The 22,995-nt window shown below is 32.7% G+C and overlaps 6 protein-coding genes and 1 long non-coding RNA gene across 9 annotated transcripts; 4 read left to right on the top strand and 3 right to left on the bottom strand.

Moving 5' to 3' along the window:
• Positions 1-244: 244 nt before the first annotated feature.
• On the top strand, positions 245-2,518 carry Vps36 (vacuolar protein sorting 36). The gene is made up of 6 exons (XM_076763209.1): positions 245-594; positions 656-851; positions 935-1,296; positions 1,353-1,517; positions 1,586-1,801; positions 1,860-2,518. Exons 1-6 carry the CDS (start codon positions 499-501, stop codon positions 2,031-2,033), a joined length of 1,209 nt encoding a protein of 402 aa, XP_076619324.1. The 5' UTR covers positions 245-498; the 3' UTR covers positions 2,034-2,518.
• Positions 2,519-2,618: 100 nt separating this feature from the next.
• LOC143341118 (uncharacterized) lies at positions 2,619-6,436 on the top strand. The gene is made up of 10 exons (XM_076763743.1): positions 2,619-3,063; positions 3,138-3,184; positions 3,258-3,338; positions 3,451-3,657; positions 3,736-3,820; positions 3,913-4,035; positions 4,096-4,268; positions 4,359-4,460; positions 4,523-4,711; positions 4,769-6,436. The coding sequence occupies exons 1-10, from the start codon at positions 3,000-3,002 to the stop codon at positions 5,846-5,848; spliced, it is 2,151 nt and encodes a 716-aa protein (XP_076619858.1). The 5' UTR covers positions 2,619-2,999; the 3' UTR covers positions 5,849-6,436.
• Positions 6,076-7,241, bottom strand: Mcts1 (malignant T-cell-amplified sequence 1 homolog). 2 transcript variants are annotated; one of them, XM_076763745.1, is made up of 6 exons: positions 7,067-7,241; positions 6,835-6,984; positions 6,655-6,755; positions 6,443-6,576; positions 6,291-6,358; positions 6,076-6,217 (listed from the first exon to the last, which is right to left on the bottom strand). In XM_076763745.1, exons 1-6 carry the CDS (start codon positions 7,075-7,077, stop codon positions 6,136-6,138), a joined length of 546 nt encoding a protein of 181 aa, XP_076619860.1. In that variant the 5' UTR covers positions 7,078-7,241; the 3' UTR covers positions 6,076-6,135. The 2 variants fall into 2 exon arrangements, with proteins under 2 accessions (XP_076619860.1, XP_076619859.1); XM_076763744.1 differs by having other exon boundaries at positions 6,832-6,984; positions 7,067-7,238.
• A 313-nt stretch (positions 7,242-7,554) lies between these two features.
• On the bottom strand, positions 7,555-8,431 carry LOC143341218 (uncharacterized). 2 transcript variants are annotated; one of them, XR_013079570.1, is made up of 3 exons: positions 8,305-8,431; positions 8,052-8,207; positions 7,555-7,952 (listed from the first exon to the last, which is right to left on the bottom strand). It is a non-coding gene; the product is annotated as an uncharacterized LOC143341218 (long non-coding RNA). The 2 variants fall into 2 exon arrangements; XR_013079571.1 differs by having other exon boundaries at positions 8,052-8,204.
• Positions 8,432-8,905: 474 nt separating this feature from the next.
• LOC143341099 (uncharacterized) lies at positions 8,906-10,528 on the top strand. The gene is made up of 4 exons (XM_076763721.1): positions 8,906-9,291; positions 9,498-9,683; positions 9,760-9,921; positions 10,184-10,528. The coding sequence occupies exons 1-4, from the start codon at positions 9,232-9,234 to the stop codon at positions 10,283-10,285; spliced, it is 510 nt and encodes a 169-aa protein (XP_076619836.1). The 5' UTR covers positions 8,906-9,231; the 3' UTR covers positions 10,286-10,528.
• Positions 10,529-10,890: 362 nt separating this feature from the next.
• S2p (membrane-bound transcription factor site-2 protease) lies at positions 10,891-13,238 on the top strand. The gene is made up of 6 exons (XM_076763719.1): positions 10,891-11,119; positions 11,246-11,524; positions 11,757-12,107; positions 12,226-12,384; positions 12,513-12,770; positions 12,859-13,238. The coding sequence occupies exons 1-6, from the start codon at positions 11,045-11,047 to the stop codon at positions 13,225-13,227; spliced, it is 1,491 nt and encodes a 496-aa protein (XP_076619834.1). The 5' UTR covers positions 10,891-11,044; the 3' UTR covers positions 13,228-13,238.
• Positions 13,078-14,758, bottom strand: Tfiia-s (general transcription factor IIA subunit 2). Its single transcript, XM_076763722.1, has 4 exons — positions 14,564-14,758; positions 14,116-14,220; positions 13,905-14,034; positions 13,078-13,799 (listed from the first exon to the last, which is right to left on the bottom strand). Exons 1-4 carry the CDS (start codon positions 14,633-14,635, stop codon positions 13,768-13,770), a joined length of 339 nt encoding a protein of 112 aa, XP_076619837.1. The 5' UTR covers positions 14,636-14,758; the 3' UTR covers positions 13,078-13,767.
• Positions 14,759-22,995: the final 8,237 nt, after the last annotated feature.

Raw genomic sequence — 22,995 nt, 5'->3', positions numbered from 1 at the left:
TTACTTACAAAATTGAGCATACACCTAAGTTCGCAATGATGATTGGCGAGAAAATAAACAAAAACGGACATTTTTAGAAATAAAAACACATTACATATATTTTTTGGATATTTTAACAGTTAATTATTTAATATCCAAATAAAGTACATATTATACTTTTACTTTTGATAATGTCTATGTTTATTTATTTTCCCGCCAATCATTATTGCCAACATGGGCGTATGCTCAATTTTGTGAGTACATAACTGTATATCGTACCGCAAAATGGTACTTCGAGCTCTTTTGGTTAGTTCGTACTGTTAAAAAACGGAATTTAAGCAAAGGTAAAACGTATTATGCATAAATATTGAAGCAGGGATAAATTGTACAGAAATTGAAGGACGTCTCATAGTTAAGACACGTTAGAATTGATGGTAGACTCACTCAAAATTTGCGAAAATTATTTTGCAAGTGTTGCTACAAGAACCATACCAGTTTTTGCCATAACCTTCAAGAACGATGAATAGATTCGAATACATTGGATCTCGACTTTTTCCAAATGAATCTTATATAAGACGCGATATTGGCGTACATTTATATGATGGCGACAATAAGGTATAGGTAATTAATTATACTATTTAAAGAGAACATAAAATAACCTCTAACTTGTTGACAGACAAACTTTGAAGGTGGTGAATTAATTCTTACAAGCCATAGAATCCTTTGGGGAAGACCTGGTGATATATCTCGTGGTAATACATGTCTTTCATTATCCCTTCATCATGTTATCTTTTTTGAAGAAGAAGCTTCTGGTCCATTTTCCTTTGGACGTAGCAAAAAAGTTATTATGCATCTCTCTGAAGCTATATCTGGTACTTTTTGGATATACAAAGCAAATATTTAAAAATGGAAATAGCAAGATTCATCATTTTTATGCAATATTTTATCCTTGCAGATAAAATGCCTGGTCCGTTAGATAATAGCATATACAACTATGTCAAATTATCATTTAAAGAAGGTTTAGATCCAAATTTTATCATACACTTATCTGATACTATTATGAGACGGACTTGGGAATTAACACCTATTATGTCTGTAAATCAGTTTGATTCTAATGTGCAAATTAGCAGTGGCAATGTTAAACCACCTCCACGAATAAAAACAAGAACTGGTATTATAGGCATAGAAAGAAGTCTCCAGGAACAACAGAAAGCAACAGATGAAAGTATATCAAAGGCATTTCAAGATCTCAAAAAGCTTATGGAAATGGCCAAAGACATGGTTTCCATTTCAAAAACCATCTCAGCAAAAATACGGGTGACTCTTAACAGTTAGTTTGTAAAATTGACATTCATAATCAAAGACCATTGCAGGAGAGGCAAGGAAACATCTCGGAGGATGAAACAGTCACATTTAAGTCTTACTTACTGAGCCTCGGCATTGACGACCCTGTAACACGAGATGCATACAAGACTAGTAATGAATATTTCAAGCAATTGGCAAAGCAACTTGCAGATATTTTAGATGAACCTATTAAAGTTAATATACTTAATAATTAATAGCCAATTAAAATTATATACGATTCTTAGCAAACTTCATTTTGTAGGATGTTGGGGGAATGATGACGTTAACGGATGTTTATTGTCGTGTAAATAGAGCTAGAGGTATGGAACTTCTGTCACCGGAAGACTTGTTGAACGCAAGTAGGCAATTAGCGCCTTTAAATTTACCTATAGTATTGAGAATTTTTGACAGTGGGGTTATGGTTCTCCAAATTCGATCTCATGATGATACTGCCATTGTTGATCTTATAGCTGAACTGGTAAGCATTTTAATCTAAAAATTTTCGTGTAGAATTTTCTTTATTCTCTGTATTACAGATAAATGAAAAAGGATCTCTAACGGCAGAAGAACTTGCACAATCAGAAGGTATATCTGTTCTACTAGCACGTGAAAGATTACTAGTTACAGAAAAGAATGGAAAAGCGTGTAGGGATGATACAATTGAAGCCTTAAGATTCTACCCCAATTTATTTTTGGAACGAGATGATTAACGCCAATATTCTGACTGCCATTTAAGTATAAAAACGTACTAAATCTTAAACAGGCATAGTTTGCCTGTAATATAAAACTCGTTACTAAAACTTTGTATATTTTTTGTGCCTTTACATATTACACGCATAAAACGAATCAAAGTTAAACATTAAATACCTAAGAAAATGGAGACAGCACATAGATTCGAAGATAAAAGGTGTATTATTTTTATTTTGAAATTAATATCTATTCTAATCATTGATATTTGTAATAAAATATGAAAGGAAAAACAAATACCTTTATGCATCATACATGCAAATAAAAATTGCTTTTCACTGATAGCTAAATTAAGGTAAGATTACCAAATTGTAATTGTTAAATATTCTATATAAATATCTGTATATGAATAAATAATTATATAATATGTAAGCATTTGTAAATAAATATTTTACACGTTATATATGCTAATGTTTCATTTGTATAATAAATATTGAAGTTTATTTCACCACCAATGTGTTCAGCAAACGACTAAAAAGATCTTACTGTATCCCGACGCACTAGAAATGTAGTAACTTATACTTATTGATTGTAGAGGTTGGCAATAACGTGCATCACAATAAAGTGATAATGCCGGAGTGAATTGTACAAGTTATTAAAAATGCTATTAGTTTAAAAATATTGTAGCTCATTTAACCAAAAAGTAAAGTAGAGTTACAGTGAATATAAAAATATAGTTCTAAATTATAACTAGAATGGAGATGATATCTTTTACAGTGAAATCTTAAGTGCTTGAAGAAGCATCGCCCGTACGGCCATATGCAAAGTAGCGGTATTTAGAGTTAGTCGGTTCTTCAAATCGATTATATTCATTCTCTTTTAGTCACAAACGATATTATTTTTGAATAATATCGAATAATAATTATATAGTACTAATTTTGTTCGTTCCAAATCTAAGAAGATAAAACTTTTTCGCTCTCGCATACAAAATGGCTTTACCTCCAAACTACAAGCAAGTAGCAATTGCTACATCAAACATTGTTGCATCTAATCGTACGCATTGCCTATTTTCATTGCTTCTGATTTTACTTAAAAGATATTTTTAAACAATAATAATTGTATTTCAGAACGTCTCAGAGCTTCTGGTGGTAGTAGTAATAGTTCAACTAATAGCGTAAGTAGATTCTTAATGAAAAAAAGTATGTTTATTTTTAAATTACAAAATTAATTCTTATAATAATCTATAGAAAGATGCACAAAGTCCATTTATACAAACACCGCATAGTCATCCTGGGTTTACACCACAAAAAGTGGGGAAAAATACAAATGTATGTATTTTATCTTTCAAGCTATAAATATATTTTATTAGTATTAAATCATCGATATTAAAGTTGGAATAATAATTAAATGAATCTCTAAATTTTTATATCAATCTATTAGGCTGATTCTCGTATGCCTAAACCACCCAAACCACCAGAAAAACCACTTATGCCTTATATGAGATATAGTAGAAAAGTATGGGATCAAGTAAAAGCTCAAAACCCAGAATTAAAGCTATGGGAAATAGGAAAAATTATTGGTCAAATGTGGAGAGATTTACCAGAAGAAGACAAGACAGAATTTATTGAAGAGTACGAGGCAGAAAAGGTATATAACATACCCATATTATTTTTATATAATATTATACAAATACATAAATACTAATTCTGTTCATATATCAAACAGATTGAATATGAAAAAAGTTTAAAAACTTATCATAATTCTCCCGCATACCTAGCTTACATTGCAGCTAAAAATAGAGGAAAATCTGGTAAGTATTATACATTGATAAAGTAGACATACATATATGAATATATGCATTTATATTATGAATTCAACGATGCTTAATTTTTGTTAATACAGCATTGTGTGCAGCACAACAAAGTAGTGACGATCGAGAGAGTCATGAACGTTCATCAAGCAGTACTAAAGGACAAGCAGCTCAAGATAGAAGGATAGATATTTTACCTGCAGAAGATGATGATGGTATGCACATAGAATTTGAGTAAATAGTAATAAATAATATATGAATTTTTTATTTTACAGATCAAGACGATGGGTATTCTGTAAAACATGTGGCGTATTCTCGATATACTCGAAATCATCGTCTTATTAATGAAATCTTTAGTGATACTGTAGTTCCTGATGTTCGGTCTGTTGTTACTACACAAAGAATGCAAGTATTACGTCGCCAAGTACAGTCTTTAACAATGCATCAGGTAATGCAACATGTTAGAATAAATATTAGTTTTAATTAAACAGTGTAATGCGATTGATTGTTGTTATGTGACGTTTTTAAATGTTTACAGAAAAAACTTGAAGCTGAACTCCAACAAATAGAAGAAAAATTTGAAGCGAAAAAACGTAAATTTATTGAAACAAGCGAAATATTTCAAGAAGAATTGAAAAAAGTAAATTTTTATTTTTTTTACTAAACTGAATGTTGAACTATATAAAAAAGAAATTCTTTTAGCACTGTAAACCTGCAGTAGATGAAGAGACATTTAATAAAATGGTGGAACGACAATATGAAGCGCTTAGACGAGATAGATTAAAAGGAACGGAAGAAAGTCGTTCGGACGGACCTGCATCAAGCGAATCAACACCAAATTCTACACCTACTCCAACTCCTGCTTCTGTTAATGACGAAACTCCATCGGATGTAGGTATTGTTTATATCATTTTAATTGTAACAATTATTCGTTACCATTTTTTATAGGTTCCTGATAATGACGTGGTAGACAAGAAACAAAATGGATCTGAGAAACCTAATATTGAAATAAAGAAAGAAACTTCTTCTCCACCATACACTGAAAATAAACCTGAACCTCCATCGGTTCAAGGAAATTCTAATCAACATACATCCAATTCTGGAATTTATTGCGGGACTGTTAGTCCGATACAGCAGCAGCAGCAACAGCAACAGCAGCAGCAGCAGCAGCAACAACAACAGCAGCAGCAGCAACAACAACAACAACAACAACAACAACAACCACCTCCGCCGCCACCACAACAACCACAACCACAACAGCAGTCACCGCCAACTCAACATCAACCGCCGACATCTCAATCACATCAACAGCATCCGCAACAGCCAACTCAACAATCCCCTTCTTTACAACCACCGCAACCTATCACTACAACAGCAGCTGCTGCTGTGAATATAAATACGAGCGCAACTGTAAATGCACCAACTATGCCTCCTGTTACTTCGCCAGCTCCTCCTATACAACATACTCATCAGCAAGGAATGTTAGCTAATCATTCAATGCCATCTCATCAAGGAACACAAGGAACTCAGGGAACTCAGGTGCTTCCATCTCAAGGACCAGTTTCTAATCCACATACTCCCCAGATGATTCCACCAAATCAAGGCTATAGTCAACAATATCAACCAGGGCCAACTCAACAAGCTCAAAATGTTCCATTAGCTCCAAGACCTCCGCATCCATCTTATACTTATTCTCAGCAGCAACCATATCATCAACCGTATCCTCAATATGCACATCCTTATTACCATCAACCATATTCACAGTATTCGCCGCATACCATGGGCCGTCCTCATGCTCACGGCCCGCACAGTCCACACAGTCCTCATTATCATCCACAATCTCCTCATGCCATTGGAGAAAATAATTCTACTAATAACAGTGTACCTGGTTCAAACACTGTTTCTGTACCAACATCTGATGCTAATAATCCATCTTATTCTCCGACATCAGGACATTGCGAAAACGAACGTTCTGTTTCTTCGGAAAATCAAGAAGGACAAGTAGATATAAAATCAGGATCTGGTTAATTATTTTTTATAATTACATCTATTTATAGTACTCCTTTGATTTTATGTAAACTGTAAAACTACATTTGAATAATATGGATGCATTTAAACAGTTATAATAAAATTGATACATTCATTCAGTTTGTACAATAAAAATGCATTATTAATATTTTATTTTGAGTAACAATACTATGACTGGAACCATCATTTCACAACATGACATGTAGTTTTAAATGTCAGAGAATGCATTTGTACAACAAACAAGATATTCGTACATGATTAAATCTTCATCAATGTACATCAGTCTTTTACTTCACAGGTTTCATTTGCCAAAGTCCATCGTTTAAGTAATGACAATTTTCTATGCCCACTCCTTTATTCACTTTGGCTCTATAAATTAGATTATTATAATTCACTTAGCACTATTTGATACTTTATATGTATTTAATTTCATATTACTTACATATCTTCTGTAGACAATGTTGTAGTACCAACTGCTAAAGCATGTTGCTTACCCTCTGCCATAACAGCCTATATTGTAAGTTATGAATACTATAGTTTCAAATGTTTAAATTGATGAATATATGCAACTCAAATTATTTTAACAAAGGATACAACAACTGTTCCCTTTTGTACAGGTGTCATTTTTGCACCTTTTGAAGTTAAACCTGGACACATAATGTTTGCTCCGCTAAGAACAAACCGGATAGCACCTTTATCAACTTGTTGCATTGGTAAAAAAAATGGATCTGAAATTTTTAAATTTATCAACACGTAATGTATAACATATTTTCTATCAAAGTTTTATAATAAAACGCGTCACTTACATTTATGTAACAATCTTAAGGTAGGCATCCAAGGTCCTTCACGTTGACGGAAAAATAAAAGATCTCCGGCAGCGTTTACTATGATTTCTATGTGATCGTGACTGGCACGTAAAATTAAATACAAAATAAATTCATTTATTGACGAATTTTAAATACGTTCATTTTAAAAAGTCTCACCACTTTACAATTCGAAAAGAATCCTTTTTCGGGATTATAGCATCCACGTGACTTTCCAAATGAGGATAAAGTTCTAGGAGCTTTGAACGAATTCCTTTTTGTACCGATGATTTCAATTGTTGTACACCAGACACACTGTCCTTCTCGTCGAATCTAATCAAATATTAAATAATGAAACTTAAATTTATTATAAAATAAAGGTTATGTTCATGTATAGACATATTGACGCACGTACTTTTTAAACATTTTCTTCTATTTTTATAAATCACTGCTACAAGATAAAAAACTATTGACATATAAACGATACATTCAATTAGGCAATTCTTAATGTAGATGATCTGTAAAAAGTTTGATGCCAGCCGGTGTACACTTCATATAGTTATAATGCTATAGTTTCGTATAATATGTATATATACATGTGTAGAATAGTAGTCACACACATTCATGCTGTTTCTTAACATCAAAGTACCAATGCAATTGGGTGTACACATACGCACACATATATTTTAAATGAACAACGAATAATGACAAATTCCATTAAATAAAAAATTTCAATATTAATAATTTTATATTTTCAAAATAGTGAAAGATATTGTAACTTTGTAATTTATTTGCCATACGATTTAGAATATATAGTTAGAGAAATTCAAAAATAAGGAATTAAAAGTATAATAATATAGAATACTATGTAGACATTAATGTATGCATGCGTACGTATCCATGTATCAATGTAGGTTCAAGGGTTAGGTTAGGTACTGTGGTCCGCTGACTTGAAGTCCCGCGGGACTGCACAGCAGGGTGCCAGAAGTGCACCGAAGGTGCTCTTTCACATTATGTCAGATCACGCGTACGTGAGCTCATAGAGTTTCAGAAGGTCGACAAAGGCAAACTGACGCAAGCCCTCTTTCTCGATTCTTCGAAGCTGCCCGAAGTAATTTCAGACCGCCCCGTAGGAGTCGAGAGAGAAAGACTAACATTTGCCTTCTCGCTTTTGAACAACTGAAATCCGAACTCACGTCAATGGCATATGATTTGGAATCTCGACTGCCCAGACATTTTTACTTAGCGACCTATGTAGATTAACATAAGCAAAGTACTGCCCCCCCTCCATCACATTTTAACTATTGAAAAAAAAGAAATTTTTTTTTATTATTCCTATGTATGAGCGTACATATGTATATTATTAATACGATTTTTTAAAATCAAAATACTTTAAGTACTTTTGAATTTTCCTACAGGCCTCTGCTGACTATTGCTGACCACTGTTAGTATTTCTGACAACGTATAATGATTACTACTGACTTCTGCCAGCCTCCGTTGGCCTCTGCTGGTCTCTGCTGGCTCCTGCTGGCCAATGTTGACCTTCGTTGACACTACTGACAAAATATATATGTATTAAAGCTTTGTATAATGTAAATCTATGGCAATAAATGATATGATTTAAAGAATTCTATGTGTTCTCATCATTTTTACCTTTCTTTCCCATTCCCTATTATTCCCTTAGCTATAAGATAAATGCCACCTCTTCGCAAGGCCGCCAGCATTTTGGAAATATTCCGGACACTTTGGAAATCCGGATGACAAACCGCCCAAGTTTGCGTGGAATAGTTCGTCATTTTCAACGATAGATGGCGCTTATTTTCAACCTCAAACCCCCTGGTGCTAAAACGCCCAAGTTTGTCGTGGAATAGTTTGCTATTTTCAACGATAGATGGCGCTTATTTTTCAACCTCAAACCCCCTGGTGCTAAAACGCCCAAGTTTGTCGTGGAATAGTTCGTAATTTTCAGCCATAGATGGCACTTGTTAGCGATCTCAAATCCTGTGGTACTAAACGACCAAGTTTCTTATAGAATAGTTCGTCTCGTCCACGCTAGATGGATTTCTCAACAAGCTTGGGCGTTTTAGCACCAGGGGGTTTGAGGTCGGGAAATAAGCGCCATCTATCGTTGAAGGTAACAAACTATTCCACGACAAACTTGGGCGTTTTAGCACCAGGGGGTTTGAGGTCGAAAAATAAACGCCATCTATCGTTGAAAATAACGAACTATTCCACGCAAAGGCGGGCGGTTCTCTCGACTCCTACGAGGCGAGCATGTGTCAGTTTGCAACAGGATTGGGGATGTAAACTCGCTGTAGCTTTTTTTCGCGGAAGAATGATACATACATTAGTTATACACAGTAACGTGAAGTTGTGCCAGAAGAAAATTTAGGAATGAAAACACCGAGCTATATAAATTAAAATTGTCATTCTCTATGTGCAAGATGAAAGTGAACGTTTGTCTATATTTTAATCCGACGATGAACCTTCTTCAGTGTCTGTTCAGTAAACGATTATATGCGATAGTGTGATTCATTTCTGGATTGTATGTTTTGAATGTAATGTTTCCAAAGAAAAAATATGGCGAAGATTCTCACTAAATTTAGAATACCCAGATATGATTATTCAGCTTCCCTCTTGGTGTGTTTATATTACTTTATTCATATTTATGTAATATTTCCTTTATGATATTATATTCCACAATAGTCTAGTACTCTATAAAATTTTCAATATGTTTTTATTATTTCAATAAGAACAATGTAGATTTAATTTTTTCAAATTATGTTTAAGTTTAAAGCATAGAAAAAACTTTGTTTTTCTGATAATGATATTGACAATTAATACAGGTCATAGGAACGACAGATTTATGTGAGAAAGTTTCCGAAGCATTACATCAATGTGCAAAAGGAAAAAACTGGAAGATTACGGTGCATAAATGTGAATCTATTAGTGAAATTACAAGGTTTAAAATCAATCTTAGCATAGATTATATTATACTTGTCAATGATTGGACAACGCAGTCCTTATCTGAAGTAAGCATATAATTCAGTTTGAATAATTATAACTGCAACAATTAATTATTTATATAAAATTAAATTAATATTTAAGGTGGAGACAAACATATGTCTAATAGATGAACATTACATACATTTTGGTGCTATATGTTTGATAAACTGCCAGGGGATTTCAAAAACAGTGGGATTGAACTCCCATAAATCATCAAAAATTTGTGACAAATATAATATTCGATTTTTATCTACTAACATTTCTGTAAGTTTATACAATGCTTTTTCCAATAGTAGTTTATAATTATTATATTATTTGAACTTTTAATATATATACATATAATTAATAGCAGAATAGGTGTGGTATTCAAGTAAAGAACTGCGATTGAATCAAAATTTAAATTAGAAACCTTTACACGGATGTCACGCATCTGAATTGCTGTTAATTATACTATATAATTATTCCTTCTACGTGTAATTACCCCTTTTTATTTACTCAGTTACTTTAACTTTAATATTCTTTTTAGAAGCCGCAAAATTGTATTCAATTAGGTAACAGAATATTGAACTTAGTAGAAGCTGTATTAGGTATAACAAGTGGAATTCCTATTGTTGGGTTTCCACTGTAATGTTTTTAAAACATTTAAATGTTATACATTCCATATGGAAATGAAAGTCAAACGTGTGTCTGCAGTCGAAAGGATAGCAAAAATAACATAACCAAGACTGAATGTATTATTGACAATAAGTTGACAGCCGGTACTGAATGCAGCAGTACATCTAAATACAATGCTTATTGGAAAAGATTGATGTAAATGTAAAATATAAAAATAAAATGCTCTGTAAATACCTGTTACAGACAATGGCAGGTTTATCTGGTGTTTTAAATGTTATTAATCTTACAACTATAACTTGGATTATGTACTATATCAAATGTAGTCATGCATCGAGTGAATAAATATTTATTAATTTTTATAAAAACTGAATGAAATATACATATAAATATCATTACAATATAAAAGGCCTTTAAAATTTCGTTGCTTATAAAATATCGAAGTCTCGCTATTCCGTGCTTATATTCATGCCATACAATATACATATCGTTGCTAGACTTGCAACAGCATAGATGATTTTAATTTTTGCCACATCAGGGGAAAATCACCAATGCCGGAAACTTATGACTTTCACAACTCCCGGCACTGGTGATTTTCTCCTCACACGGCAATAATAATGCTCTGCCGGTTGTATGTTTCTACATCGGACATCGGTGCTTAAAAGCGCAGATAATGTTTAAGTTGCGTGACATTTAGAAATAGTAAAAGGAATAATTGATGTATAATGTAATATGAAAAGTGTTTACATAGAATATCAAAATAAAGTCCCGGAAAATGGATGCTTTAAGTATACTAATTGCAATAGGTCTCATTCATTGTTCGTTGTTCTTCTTTGATACAATTTTCAAGGTATAATTCGTTAAAAACAGATGTGGTTTTAGACATAAATTTACAATCATAAATGTTATCTGAAATAAAAATTTAATTGTCTTAAAAAGAAAAAATATAATTTAAGAAAATACATTTATATTTCAGACATGTTCGCATTATCCGTATCTTTATTTTTTAAAAAATACTGGTTTAGAAGTTCAAGTATTAAGAATAAAATGGTTTACAACAGCATTTAATCGCAAAATAATAAAATGGGGAATGGATCGTTCCAAATTTTGGACCGTTTGGTTCAATGCTGGTGTTATTGTTTGCATTATTCTTCTGCCTATCGCAACAATTGCAGTTTTAAAAATGACATTCAATATATGGACTAACGGATCATTCATTGATAACAGTAATTCTGAACCTTTGTTAGAACCTATGGTAAATTTGTTTCAGTATAATTTTTAAGTGCTTATTTTTATAGAATGATAATTAAATTTGTATAGAAATTTATTTATTACAAGTATATGTTAAAATATTTTAATAGTATAAATATCTATGTGACTAAGCAGCCTTAAAAATTATAAATTGCATGTTCAGTATATATTTAATGTTAATGATTCAATAAATTTTCAATGGATTTAATAATGATATGCGGTTTTACATTTTACAGTTACCTGGAATAGATGTGCCCTTTAATGAAATTGGGTATTATGTAATTACATTAGCAATTTGTAGTATTACGCACGAGGTGGGACATGCATTGGCTGCGGCAAGAGAAGATGTCCAGTTATTTGGTTTAGGAATACTGATTGCTTTCACAATACCTATAGCTTATGTACACATAAGCAGCGAACAACTTGGTTCATTACCATTAAAAAATCAATTACGAGTGACTTGTGCAGGAATTTGGCACAATATAGTACTTGCAACATTGGCTGCAACTGTTCTTATGCTTTCTACATGGTTATGGGCACCCTTTTATTCGCTTGGTAATGGTATTTACGTGAAAACTATTTTGCCAGTAAGTGAAAGATGCATTAATTTTTTCTATGTTCTATCATTGTAGTTTTTAAATTTATATCAATAACAAAATTGACTTCAAATGTTGACATTTGTATTACAAAAATTTATATTTATAGAATTCGCCTATATTAGGTTCAGGAGGCCTTCTTGAACAGGATATAATATATGAAATAAATGACTGTCCTATAAAACATAGCGAGGATTGGTATGATTGCATCTTAAATACAGTAAATCAGCCTGCTCTTGGATATTGCGTTAAACAATCATTTATTCAGGTAACATAATTTTGTTTCTTTTAATCAGTATCATTAATTTTTTTAGAAAAAATTAAAATAAAATTATTGTTTTTATTTCCGACATTTACATATCAGTGTCTATTTGCAATATTTATATATGAATTTAGGAATATGACGAGTCAGTTCCAGCCAGGCAAAAGACTAATGGCGTTATAAACTGTTGTACTTTGGATAGCGAAATTAGCGGTAGTTTGTGCTTCGAATATATTGAGGGACCACAAGCTGCACCTCTTCATTTACCTCCACACTCTTGCCTTCCAGCTAGGATTATGATTAATCAATCACAAAACTTTTGTTATGCAAGTCATGAATGTTTATTTCACGATACTCATTGCTTGAAGCCTTCTCTTGATAATGTCACTAAGGTATTTAAAGCACAATAATATATTTACTTATTTTTCAGATAAAAGTTAATAATATTTAGACTATTTTAAAAATTTACTTTTATTATAGATTGTTCAAATAAAAAGAAGGGAAGGGAAGGATGTTCTATTTTTTGGACATCCGGCAGACATTTATCGAACGGTCGATGTATCTGATTGGATACCGAAATATTCATTTTTAAACCCTAAATTACCAGAATCTATGGTGCTTTTTTGCAAATACATTACGATATTTTCTGCAGGATCAGCAGTTATGAATATTGTTCCCTGTTTCTTTTTAGACGGGCAATACATTATAAATATACTTGTACTTTATTTATTAAATTTTACACCACACAATAAAAATATCAGACAAACCATCATATTAACGATAACAAGTATAGGTACATTACTTCTTACCATGAACTTATTTTATTTACTTATGAATAAATTATTATAAGTAATAAGAAATTGTTGTTAATATTCAAGATTTATATTCATAGTACAAAGTACATTGTAATGAACTATGTTCATGTATATCCTTAATGCCACTTAGTATCACTTATTCAGATATCTTAATAAACCTTGCAGTCTCGTTCGTAAAATTATTTACATCTTTGGAACAACACGTTGGACCACAGGAAGATTATATCATACAACATATTTTTGTATTTCCCGAAGATAAGTTGTAGTAGACATAATATGATGTATAAAGTCTGTTCATTTTCCAAATACAATATAAAAATAAATCTAATGCTAGCTTCTGGTATGATAAAAAAGCAAGTAATCTTTATACTCCTACTTTCAACATAGTGTCATAATTATAGTTACTTTATGATAAGATTTAACTGTTATAGGTAAGCAAATGAAAATTGTATACCTATATTAAACGTACAATGTATTTTACTTGTATTACTGTCTATTGTGAAATTTTTATGTGGCTAGTATTTCCTTATCTGTGATGTAATATAGGTACATTTGCTTGGACAAAATAGTGATGTTATCGCCTTGTTGTTGCATCAGCATCCAATGCTGCAACAATACAAAAATTATAAATCGTTTTTAAAAATTAAACATTGCTTTTGACCAATTGATTCAAATGTTGTGAATAATTTTATAAAATAGCAGTATACTTACTTTTTCCATCGCATGCAACAATTTTAACTTTATCTACTACAGCAACTTCTTGGACTTCTCGAAACTCCACATCATTTAGCATAAATGTCCATACATTGTCACAAAATCTATATGTGTTTAATTTACCAGCCTAAAAAGTTAATATAAAAGATAATCACAATACTGATAAAACTTAAATAATCATTAAACACATATATTTAGAGACATGTACCTTAAATGAAAGTCTTGATTTAACTCTGGTTGCAAGCGCTTGATTTATTGCCTTATCAAATTGTAATAGTACTTTAATTGCTAATTGTGGCGTAATTTGTCCATACTATAACATTGTATTATTATATAATTTAAGATTAAACTTATACATTGTGCATTTAATTTGTGGTTAAACTATTGCTTAAATTTGTGTCACGATTAACATATTTTTTATTTCGTACATTTCGATGTCATTGAAGAAAATCAACTATGTACAAATGTTTTGATGTATTTACAGTTACAAGTATGCACGATAATAATGGTAACTATTAATACAGTTAATGTTTATCATATATAGAAAAAATTAAATAAATTTTAAAGCAGCATTATTATATTAAGTAAATAATAACTGTATTTAGTATTCATCGAAGGTTCTAACCTCGGTAATGGATAAGTTTATATAAGCATACCTGGATCAGTTCATCAAGACTTTCTTGTAACGTATTACCTAATGTCGTGTTTCGATATAATTGATAAGACATTGTCCTTAAAGTACAATAGGCGAAATATTAAAATAAATCAATGTTGGTTAATGCAAAAGTAAACTTCATGCGTAACGAAAATGGTCAATGATATTTGTTGATTAACTGATGACTAGGCGGAGGTGCTGCAACACCTGGTCATAGAAATGAACCAAGATAGCAAAAAGTGACATTGAAAGCAGCGGTAAATTTAAATATAAGTTTAATTTTATTGTGTCACTCTAAATATACAATTTATCCATGCTAACACTACATTAGAAATTTATCTATACAGAATACATAACATATTTAGCATTATAATAGAGAATGAATATGATATAAGATATTAAATTTCAGTTTTACTTTAGTTTTTATTTATTAATTACATTTTGTTTTCGTATTTTCAGAATTATCACTGCAATTTGACTGCCCAATTTCCGGAACGACTGTACAGTGTGCTAACAACAGCAGTTTAATGAGTACATATTTGAAATGGCACTGCGCGTTAATTGGAACTACAAACAATATATTTTGCAAGTCAAGCAGAATTATTTACATGAGAAGGTAATAAAGCTCATCCTCTTTCGTATAAAGTTAGAATGCTTTTTGGTACTTGTAATTGATTCGCTAATTTATATAACCAAAACGTATATATGTATGGCAACATATATTTTGAGCAGCTCTTTTTTAGCGATCGTTGCACAGTGACTTCGAAAAGAAAAAAATAACATTCCTAATAAAAGAAACGAAGCAAGTGTTTTGCGTAGGTAGCAAATCTATACAAGGAAGAGTGCTAGTCCTCCAGTCGCATATGTAACACGTATACCTTGTGAATGTTTGATAACGCTATCTGCGGATGGTCAATGCGGCAGGTAACTGTAACACCAACGTGGCCTGCCACCCCTTATCCCGCGAACTTTCCAAACAGACACGTGGTGCAACACTGCGAGACGTCCATTACCGCTCCCCACCACTTTCTGCGCAGACAAATCAAAATTTAGAGTGCAATTTCAAAACTTCAGTGAAACAGAGGTTATAACGGACGCGGTTAGCGCAGTAGTGATATATCAATTAATATAACGCATCTATTTTTATACGAAAACGCGACAGAAAAGTAATCGTACGCCTCGAGGTTAGTCGGCGTTAGATACGAAGAATATGTACAAATACTTTTATTGAAATTTCGAGACTACCAAAACTTCGATTGTACGATCGCGAGTGCAACGTTGTGTGTTTACTGAATCAGTACGTTCAACGTGGCGTCCACAGGTGATTATTGAACAATCCAAGTTGAAAAAAAGTTCGTCGACTCGTACATGGTATCGTTGGTAAAGTTAATTTGTGGTGGGGATTCACGTTTGAAACATAAAGAGTAGTGGCTATAAAGGTGCTTGAACGATATACATTGATTCGCGAGCTAACGTGCTTTTCATGTGTGATTTTAGGCGCCATATGAAGTGACTGCGTTATGAATTTGCGACTAGAAAGCCAGAATAGATATTTTCATCACAGATGAGGCCTCGATTTGGTGAGTGTTTTATCCCTTACATTTTAATACGTAATTAAATTTTTACTTTTTGTAAGCATTTTATCATTCACTCGGTGAGTCAAATTAAATACTTATAGAAATTTAAAATTTTTATAAGATAAAATAAATATTTATTTATACCTAACCTATTTGAATGTAAGAAACATTTAACATATCTTTTACAAGTATTCTTTTTACGTGATGCATGTATCTTTTTATGTACTATTCGAGTGTTTTTTCTTCTTCCATAGAAATCTTCCATTTTACAATTTATTTATTTACTGTTATTTTTCAATTAAATTCTGTTAATTTTATTAATATTTTAAATTGTTTGCTTCCTTAAAGTACTCAATAATCAAATTATTAACAGCTTACAGAAAGTAGCCTTTCTAGTTTATTCGTATTACACGATTTTCTATTGTTGAAAACATGGCTGCCGCCAGACTACTAGCGCCATGATACGATTTTCAATTTAGACACCTCTTTTAATAAAAATTATACGAATTAAAAATAAATAAAACAAAGTTTTTAACAAACAAAAAATTTTATATTTTAACGTGTATATGTAGATGTATTTTGGTGGTATGTTTGTTAACGTGATTAAACTTTATATTTTTAATTTTATTATACGTAATCTTATTCATATCGATTTAAAAGTTTTTCTGTAAAATTGACTTCAGTATCTTGTTATTTCTGGATTAAAAATTCTTTTCAAATCGTTGTTAATCGTGATTGTGGGTTTTCGATTTCTAATGTCTAATTCATACCAAATGTGTTTTTGGCAATTAGGTTGGGTGATTTGGGAGATTATTAATCACTTTTGGACATTTGTATAGTAAGCACATTTTGGTTATATGAGACGTATGCTCTGGATTATTGTTGTAATAACATTCTAGGCAGTCTAAAATTTCCAATTTTTCAGTACTGCTTTTTAAATCTGTTTTCCACATATTTAAATACCCATATCTGTTTACGTTATCTTTGGTAAACTCTAAATTACTCACTCTGGTAGCAGATAAACAATTACCAATCCACCTTCAATTTTAATGATAGGGTTTAAATTTTTTATTTAAAATTCTTCGTTTGGTCGACATCAAACTGTAATTTTTTTAAACGACAAACTTTTGTCGACAAAAATAATTTGTTTCCAAAAATTAAAATCATTATGTAAACGTTTTCTGGTAAAGTATACTCTTTGTGATCCACCATTGATTTATGGAACGAATCATTTTGTCAATTTTCTGACAGAAAAATACCATCGAAACTGATTATTTATTTTGCTGATATATCATGGTCTGAAAAAACACTTTCAAAAAAGTGTTTCCCATATTTATCTCGATCACAGTACTTCCCTTCTTTCTAGTTAGAAAAATACAAACTACTGTCGTTCGACGAAAGCGAAGTTTAAACGGTGCAAAGCATCACGCGAAACACTTTGGATCGATAGCAATTACGCAAATACTCGTCGTCAGTTAATTGCAAGTTTCGCAGCGTGGAATACCTGTAACGTGCATTATTCGCAAAAGATTAAGTTGTGTGATGTGTAAATTATTGCAATCTACGCAACAGTAATATTGTTATGTACGAGATGTTGCAATTATGGAGTCGGATTAATGCCAACATATTCCAAACAGACATTAATATTGAATAAGTAGTGCTGATAATGAAATAAGAGATTGCAAATACAGTTTCGTTCCAAATTAGACTCCATAATTATATTAAATATAATCTTTTTTTAATTCGATTCACTTAACATTGAGTAGCAGTAAACGATGATCGTCGATTTTTTATTTTACTATGATTTAGACTCTTTGAGATAGACTTTCGAAAAGTCTAAGTTTAATTAACTAAGAATATTTTTGTCAAGAAAATAATTGTTATATTCGATTCACTTAACATTGAACAGCAGTAAATTATTGCAATCTACGTAACAGTAATATTGTTATATACAAGATGTTGCAATTATGGAGTCGGATTAATGCCAACCGTTGCCTTAAGCATCCAACAAGACATTAATATTGAATAAGTAATGCTGATTATGAAATAAGAGATTACAAATTCAGTTTCGTTCCAAATTAGACTCCATAATTATATTAAATATAATTTTTTTTTAATTCGATTCACTTAACATTTAATTGTTTGATTGTGGATTTGTGGATGATCGTCAATTTTTCATTTTACTATGATTTAGACTTTCGAAAAGTTTAAGTTTAATTATCTGAAAACATTTTCAACAAGAAAATAATTATCCTTCATTATTTTGATTATAACGTTTAGAGTCTTTGGATGCTTATTGTCCTTGCAGTCGTAGATTTCAGACTGACCCGAACGTTGATTGTATATTCACCATTTCCTTGGCTCCACTTCATAGTATTTATACTTCCTTTCCAGTCGCGTTACTCCTTTTCTCATGTTGTTATGCGATTTTTAGTAAGACAATCAGAAACTCCACCAGCGTGCAGCAATTGTTTAGTGCTCGCTTCCTCCCCTTAACGATTGGTTGAGTTTTTAAGAATTGATAAATTATGAGCGTAATGGCTGGACTGGTTCCAGATCGCAAGCTAGCAATTGAGTTCTTTTAAACCCGTTTTTGATTACTTATTTCCCGTACGAGTGGCCACGTTCAGCGCCGTTTAATCATCTCTTTTACATTCTTGTCGGATCGCGGTATATCTTTTAATCGTACCAGATGTTTTATCGTATTTCTTTCTCTCTCTCGTGCATATTTATACACACGATACTGGCACTAATTTTCAAGCCCCGATGTTTATATAATTTTCAAAAGCTTATCTACATCCGTGGAATAATTTCTTGAGCGAACGAACTTTGTTCAAACTTCAAAGTCGAAACGCACGTTCAGACGTAGATTCAGATTTCAGATTTCAAAAACTTTTTATTTTAATTTCGCGTATAGCGTTTCGATGAAATAACGAGTAACGTATTTTTTGTGAAATAATAAGACAAAAATATTCAAATTCTTCTTTCTCCTTTTTTTACATTTTAATTTGAAAGATATTTTCCCTCCTACAACCAATATTGTTTTTAATATTATTCTCTTCGAGACACTTAAAATATAATTAGCCTTGTTTTTTGTATTAACAAAGGGAAACAAATTTTTTTCTATTTTCTATTTTTTTATCGTATCATTTTATAAAGAAACAAGCAAAAAAATTTACTAATAATATTAAATTTTGCCCGTGGTTTCGCTCGCGTGAATGTCGGTCCATTAAAATTAAGTGTACTTACTCTTCGTTAAAGAGTGAATAAATTTTTGTGTGCACAGTGTTAATTGAATGATAGAAACATTTATAATTTACAGTAATACTTTCTGTTACTTCACAGTACAAACAAATTAATTTTGGCAACATATTTTCTAAATTACAAATGTATCATTACATATTTATTTCTTTATTTAGACGAGTAGTAATCCTCTCATTACTAATATTATAATAATCTATACTAATAACCATATACATATCGTTATAGTTATCTACATTGAAAATTAAAAATAGTAATGTTGGTAACCTATTCTTTAAATTACCATTACATATTTATTTTTTTATTTAGACGAGTAGTAATCCTCTCATTACCAATATTATAATAATCTGGAATAATAACCATATCATTATAGTAATCTATATTGAAAATTGAAAATAGTAATGTTAAGAAAAATAACCACGAATAAAATAAATAACGGAATAATTGCATAGCTAAACAATGTCAGGAAGAAATTAACAAAATTAGAAAGATTATTAGTTATACGATCTATTTAATAGGTCGTTTTTATATAATGTTCCTCTCATATCGACGCAAAGTTATCGGTGAGACTCAATTTAATCGGAAAAATGAACGATTGCGTTCAATTTCCTCGTCGCCGTTCGATCGCCGGCATAATATCAAAAGTTTTGTTTTAATAAGTCAGAGCAACTTCACCCCCCGCGCTAATTCAAGCAAGCAGGTGGGACGTATAAGAGGAAGTCTTCTTACTATCCGCCAAGTTTAGATGCCCAAGTAATTACGAGTGAAAACTTCAGCGCGCATGCAAAACTTTTCTCGGTAAACCGACAGAGGTACAAAAGTCTTACGAGACGGAAATGAATAGGCCAGTTTTCATGAATTTAGCTCGCGAAAATTACACCGGCTTCTTTATGAGTTGTACGCGTTCCTTCGGATTTATTATCCAGCCGTTTGAAATACGTGGCGTTCGAATAGACAGTACGAGAAGCGAGAAACCTTCGTCCCTTTGGATATTGGTGGATATTTTCGATTCAATCGAAGGTGCGAAATCCGTCGAGGGCCTTGCAATTCTCTTTAAATGTTACGATCAAAGGTGTTAAAGGAGCACTCGAATCGTTAACGATATTTTATTAATAGCGGGTTATTTAAATGTGTCTTGCGAGCACTTGTACCACTGAGGAATACATTCGCTTCGCGTCGATTAAGTTTCTTAGCGATTCAAATCGACCACCGTCGATGTTCGGATAAGGAACGCACACATTTCAGCTGGTGCTTCAGTGAACGCACACAGACCCCTGCGATACGAACGAGTTTTCACGGGATTGAAGCGAAGCAAAGGTCAATTAAGCCAATGCGAACCGTAACGAGCGCCACAATGGACTAGAGAAGCGAAGAAACAGAACCGAGGAGATTGAAGCGTACGGTACCAGGGATTCAGAGGCACGAGAAACGAAATGCTCGCGAGTTTTTCCGCGATATCGGGGATAGAAGAAACCGATCAATTTTACGCCATTTTTAAATTCGTAGCCGATCGCCGGTGTCCATAATTTTACAATTTTATATTTTATATCAATCACGAGCACATTCGTAATGTTTTCCATGCTTGTTTTGGCTACATACGTATGTGTAGAAATGAAGAAGAGGATGCAAACGATGAATCTATTCGAAAATATAAAAGTTTGGGATAAAATACACACATATGGCAGCGTGGAAATAACATTTATTACAAAAATAAGTGCAAGGAAGTAACAGAATTTAAAAGAAGAGGGTGCACACAAATCTAGTTGAAAATGTAAGTTTGTGATAAAATATAGTATATACAAAGTGTTTAGCTACCCCTGTGTCTAATACTTTTTTGTAAGTATCCATGAGCTCTACTTCCAGATTAAATTTCAATCAGATTTATTGACTATTGTAGGAGTTATGGCCGTTTGAAAATTAGACCATTTTTATGGGGGTTTTCTAATTTTACGGGGTTAAGGAACAACTTTTCCACTATTTTTAGAATTTTTACATATTCTTGACCAAAATACGCGACGTTTGCATTTTGAAACATTAAAATCCTCCAATTCACTCAGAAGTTATGATGTTTTAAAGATACGTATGAAATTTCAGTAGAACAGCTAAACGATGGTCAGACATGAAATTTTCGCTAATGAATTTTTTTCTCGAAAATGCGTAGGATTTCGGGGGTATGTGTATTCATAAAAAATGATTGTAATTGACCCCCGCAACCAAAAATAATTTTTTCAGAATGATTTGAAATTTTTGAATTTAATTTTGTAATAAATTTTTAACGAAGCCTCAATCAACAAATTGATATTCTTGATTTTCGTCTCATTTTGGCCTCTAGAATCTCCCATTAAAATTTTTCCCAGGGGTGGTCGAACACCTTGTATATGGCAGTATAGAAATAACATTTATTATAAAAATAAGTGCAAGGAAGTAACCGTCCCACTAGCCAACTTCTCTTGAACGCGTAGTACTAGTCGTTGATACGAAAGTGTCGTAGTATTTTGTAAGTAGAATTCGTACAAACATTTTTACGACCAGTTATTAAATTAGACACTTTCTCGTTAAACAAAGCGTACAATCTATGTTCCCTGAGCAATCGTTGCCCATCTTCGCTTAGAATAAAACCGTAGTCTATTTATTACAATCTCTCTGTATACGAATAACACCAACAACTTTCGAATCATCGATTTTGGCAGCTCCGTTCGATCCAGGGGCCCTAGGCAGATGACTTTTTTGCCCGCAGGATAACGCGCCACTGGCTGGGGTAGCTAAAGTTCCCGCTTTGAAGTAACGGTACGGGAAGGGTGGGAAAGGGAAACGCGGAGCGAGGACGAGGTTTCACGGAATCGCGAAGAAAGAGAGAAAGAGAGGGGGATAAGGTCGCGAAGTACACAATGGAAAATGCGTATAGTCGGATTCGAGGTCCGGTTTGTTGGAGGACATTGAACGAAGCGGGTTCCTTCGCGCCAGAACGGGACAGCGTCATCGATCGGATTCCTCTGTGTGGGAGTGCAATGAAAAGCATCTTTAAGAGTAGCATAGCGACGTCTCGCAGAGAGGGGTTGAGGTTGGTTCGGGGCGAAGGTGGGTTGTAGGAAACGCACGGATCGACGGAGGGTGGAATGGGGACGGGGAATCCACGAGACTATTCATATAGCTTGCTATCCAGAAACTTTGCAAGAACAATTTATTACGGATATACGTACCATTTAGAGACGCCGAAGTTATTATGACAGAGAACTTTATCTGCGATAAAGGGAGCGGGAGGCTTCGTTATTCAATCGATGGAAGTGGAGAGTGCTGGGTATAATAGGGGAGCCGCAGCGTCTTTCCAGAAAGATTTTTATTCTCCTACGACACGACCGTGCAGGGTCTCTCGAATATAGATTTAGGATACTCGGTCACGGTAGTCGCGAACCTTTTGAAAAATTGTACACGTTATGCTTGATTCCTCGTAATGTCTTCGTAGATATTGTAGTAACCGAGAGATCTCTTTGGTTGCACGAACGTTTGGTATACTATAAAGCGCGAGTTATGTGTTTTTCTGAGTCTCGTTTTTTCGTCGATAAAACACCGAACACGGTTGGGGTTTTCGGGGCTA

This window comes from Colletes latitarsis, chromosome 4 (assembly GCF_051014445.1).
Source record: "Colletes latitarsis isolate SP2378_abdomen chromosome 4, iyColLati1, whole genome shotgun sequence".
NCBI lineage: Eukaryota > Metazoa > Arthropoda > Insecta > Hymenoptera > Colletidae > Colletes > Colletes latitarsis.
The sequence above is the reverse complement of the archived record's forward strand: the minus strand, read 5'-3'. Positions and strand labels throughout refer to the sequence as shown.